Here is a 3,694-nt window from a genome sequence, read left to right as displayed (position 1 = left end):
CTTCATCAATCTCGCTTGTGGCTTCTGAAGGGCAGCACTGGGATGGCTGAGCAGCATGGTCTACGCGAGAGGGCAAGAGCCCAATCTAGGAGGCAGTGATAACGTCAAATCCGCGAGAACACCCTGGTATGCTTGGTCTCGGACCATATGAGGTTACTAATTATACAGACAGATAAGTCTCCCCGTTGTGCAATGCAATATGTCGTGCTTGTGCTGGCTGCCATCCGTCGCTTTCGCCTTTGAGTCCGGTATCAGTACAATCTTCCTTGACATGTCCACCTTTCTGGCTCATTGCCTGTGGTATAGGAGATGGCCCCAATCATAGATCGTTCACTCGGCTACTTCTAGTTTCCGTTAAGCTGGACGCCGTCCAAGGGGCTGCCAGGCCCTGTTCGCTTCGTCCTCAGTGTCAGAGGGAAGTGGTACTCATCAGGGTCTTCCTCCTCACTGCAGTTTGTGATTAGCCTCTGTGACGGGTTCGGCCCGAGGGGCGGGGTTCAAATAAACCTACGGCAACTTCCACGCTACATAGTCCTCAGTGCTGAGGCCTTCGTGGCCTTCTTGTATACTGGCAAAGTCGCCTGGTGTCATCATACCCGTGCGATCACGAGGAGACCCGGGCACGGAGAACGGCCTTGAAATCTTTTGTTCCACACCAGGGATGTAATCGTCGTCCTCGACGTCGCCCTCAAACGAACTGGGATACGCCCTCCGCAGGGCAAGCTGCCGAGCCTTTACGTACTCCATGCCCATTCTCTTCCAGTCGAGCAGGTCGCTCAGGCGCTCCGTGCGGTTTCGCTGGTTGATGCGCTGTCTCCGGCTCTTCAGGCAGAAGTCAAACATGGACGATGTAAGCTGGTTGACCGAGTCGTCCACGCCCTTGTTTCTGCGGTCGACAATGTAGATACCGTAATCGCTGGAGTTCTCGATGAGCTCTTCCATGTAACAGCCGAAACCAGATAAGTTGGTCGTAATACTGGGGACTCCCATGACTGTGCACTCGGCCGGAGTGTAGCCCCATGGCTCATAGTACGACGCAAAAACACCGAGATGCGTGCCTCTGACGAAATCGTCATAGTCGAGGGGTAAGACAGGGTTCGCTGAGTTCAAGAATTCTGGGTGGAAGATCACTTTGACGCGATCCGATGGGTGGTTGAAGAGCTGTACGCGACGGATCTGGTTGAGTACAGGGTCCTCGCTGTCATTGAGCATGTTGTGCGTCACAATTGGCGGCAGGCCGTGTCGCTTCATGGCGAACAAACGCCTCCGAAGAAGGACCCGGTCCTGCGCGGTGATCAGCTCCTTCTCGTCAGGCAGAGGATCGCCGTCGTGCCATTTGATCGATCGCTCAAAGACACGCCTCCCGATGCTCTTTTCGATGATGTCGACGGTGTCCCTGAGTGATTTTATCACAGCTTGGCCTTTCAGAGCTTCCACCGTCAGCGAGGTCGTCTGAGCGGGCATGATGATGAATGCAACGACCGTAATCTTGCTTCCGGCAGTCTTGAGCCGATGGTTCAGGCGCGCGAGGGACTCGATGAACATGTCCACGCCTTTGTTCCTGAACTCATAACGTCCTGCCGTGAAGAAGTAGAGTGTGTTCTCTGGGTCAAAGTCATAGTGGCCGTAGAAGTGCCCACGCACAAAATCGTGGATCTTCTCCTTTGACTGCTGGTGCAAGTTCTGGAACTCGTGCATGGCGGAGAACTTGGTGACATTGAGCCCGTTGGGCAAGACACCGTCCGGCTTCCGCTTCAAAAGGTGCTCACTCTCATAGGCCGTGATGTGGGAAACAGTCGTGAAGACGTCGCAGGCGTGAGCTGCAGCCCGCTCTATGCAGTATCTGTGGTAAATCCCGCGCTTTCCTGCCTCCGCGTCAACGTCAAACCATTGCAGGTTGTTGTAGAAGTCCACAGATCCAGCACACAGATATCTGCCTAGCAAGGTTGCGTGAGTGGTGAAGATGGTCGTCACATCGATGCGTCGTTTCTTCGTCAGCGGCAAGGCGACGCCCGCCAGCCATTCGTGGAAATGTGCGATGACGGCTTTGGTTTTCTCATGGCATACGTACTGCGTTCGTCAGCTTCGTACCGATCCCGTTGCTCTCCAGCGGGCACATACCTCTCCAAGGAACCAGGCGACGAGGTATCCAAAGACGATTGCTTCATTTGTCTCATCGTCACCGGGAGGTGAAGGAATGGACGCGAGATTCCACAGATCCGATTTCCACTCGTCCAGGTACCCATACGCGGTCTTGGTGTCAATCAGGATGACCCGCGGAGCTCCTTCAATCAGCCAGCGCCCGTAAAGTATACCGATACCGCGATCTCGCATGGACTGGATAGTAGCGGCCAATTCCGGGACAGTTGGCTCGAGTTCTTCAACTTCGACAGCAGCCTACTGAGGTCAGCGAAAAAGGAAAACCCCTAAAGGCAAAAAGTGCCGCAGCAGGACTGACCGATTGGTGGTTCAGCGGCCCGATGAGAGTGTAGCGTTCGCCATATTCTGCCGTCGTCACTGGCGCCTTAGACTTGATGACTGAGTAGATACCACCAACTGCGAAGCAGGTTAGTCAAGGCCCGGACAAGCAACATTGTTTACTTATCACACACCTCGATGGGCGACTTCAGTAGCTATCTCGAAGAGGATGTGGTTCTTCACCTCCCGAGGGGCGCGCTCTCCGCCTTCGCTCGACATTTTGAAAGGAGGGAAACGATCTGCGCGATTTGTAAGGAGTTACGGTGCCTGGTTCTCTCCAGAGTTAGCTCAGAGGTTTGGCAGTCGCCGAGATGGCCTGATCTGGGCGGGGCCGCAAGAGATGTAGCTCAGACGAAGCAAAGCGTCGCGGTGACGAGATGTGAGCTTCGGAGAGTAGAAATACCACTTACAAGATGATGAATGCAAGGCAAGACACCCAACGAAGAGTCCGTCGCCGCACTGAAAATCTGTTGACGTTACAGTCGGTATGGGGAGCTAATATACGGCGCCAAACAGCAACAGCAAACAATTGTTGCGTGCTGGAGCCCAATTGAGCCACGGAAGAATAGCCAGCTGCGGAGGGGGTTGTTTGGGCGGAAGAGGCCGTTGATCTTGTGACCGGTGCTCGAGGCCTTTTTGGTGTCGGAAGAGAGGAGGCGGGTGTAGCAGGATGGGCTGGGAAAAGCAGGTGAGGTGAGCTCCAGGTAATATGCTCGGCGTGATGCTCGCAGCGACTTTGTGTGGTTGGGCAATCCAGGATTGGACTGTGACGCTACAGCACAGCAATAGCAGGGGCATTATGCCGCTCTGGGCTAGAGGGACAGGGAAGTGCTACCCCAAACAGCTCTCATCCCCAGCTTCTTGTGGCCTCTCCGACTGGGGGGGGGGAGAGGGGGAGAGCTCGAGCCAACCTGGGAATGCTACAGGGGCCCAGGGGCCAAGGTGTCGGGCGCTCCACCAAGGGCCTAGCAGCATGCCTGCCTGCCTGCCTGCCTGCCTGCCTGCCTGCCTGTGCAGCAAGCTCGCTCATCGGATTCTCAGCGGGCGAGCGCAGGATCTTGCAAAGCCCCCCCAGCCGTGCGGTGAAAATAGAACTCTTCCTACAGATCCTAGATGAGACACACACCAACTTCCCAAGACAACCAACCGCACAGTCCCTGCGACAGACAGTTGAATGTGCAGGTGTAGTGCAGGTGCCTGGACAGCAAGACCGGCC

General features: G+C 55.5%; 1 protein-coding gene across 1 annotated transcript; it reads right to left on the bottom strand.

Moving 5' to 3' along the window:
- Positions 1–344: 344 nt before the first annotated feature.
- On the bottom strand, positions 345–2,697 carry INS49_015227 (uncharacterized protein; the record flags this gene model as incomplete). Its single annotated transcript, XM_043175913.1, has 5 exons — positions 345–447; positions 512–2,070; positions 2,122–2,397; positions 2,459–2,556; positions 2,613–2,697. 5 exons carry the CDS (start codon positions 2,695–2,697, stop codon positions 345–347), a joined length of 2,121 nt encoding a protein of 706 aa, XP_043019368.1.
- Positions 2,698–3,694: the final 997 nt, after the last annotated feature.

This window comes from Diaporthe citri (assembly GCF_014595645.1).
Source record: "Diaporthe citri strain NFHF-8-4 chromosome Unknown scaffold_9, whole genome shotgun sequence".
NCBI lineage: Eukaryota > Fungi > Ascomycota > Sordariomycetes > Diaporthales > Diaporthaceae > Diaporthe > Diaporthe citri.
This window is presented reverse-complemented; position numbering and strand designations above follow the sequence as displayed.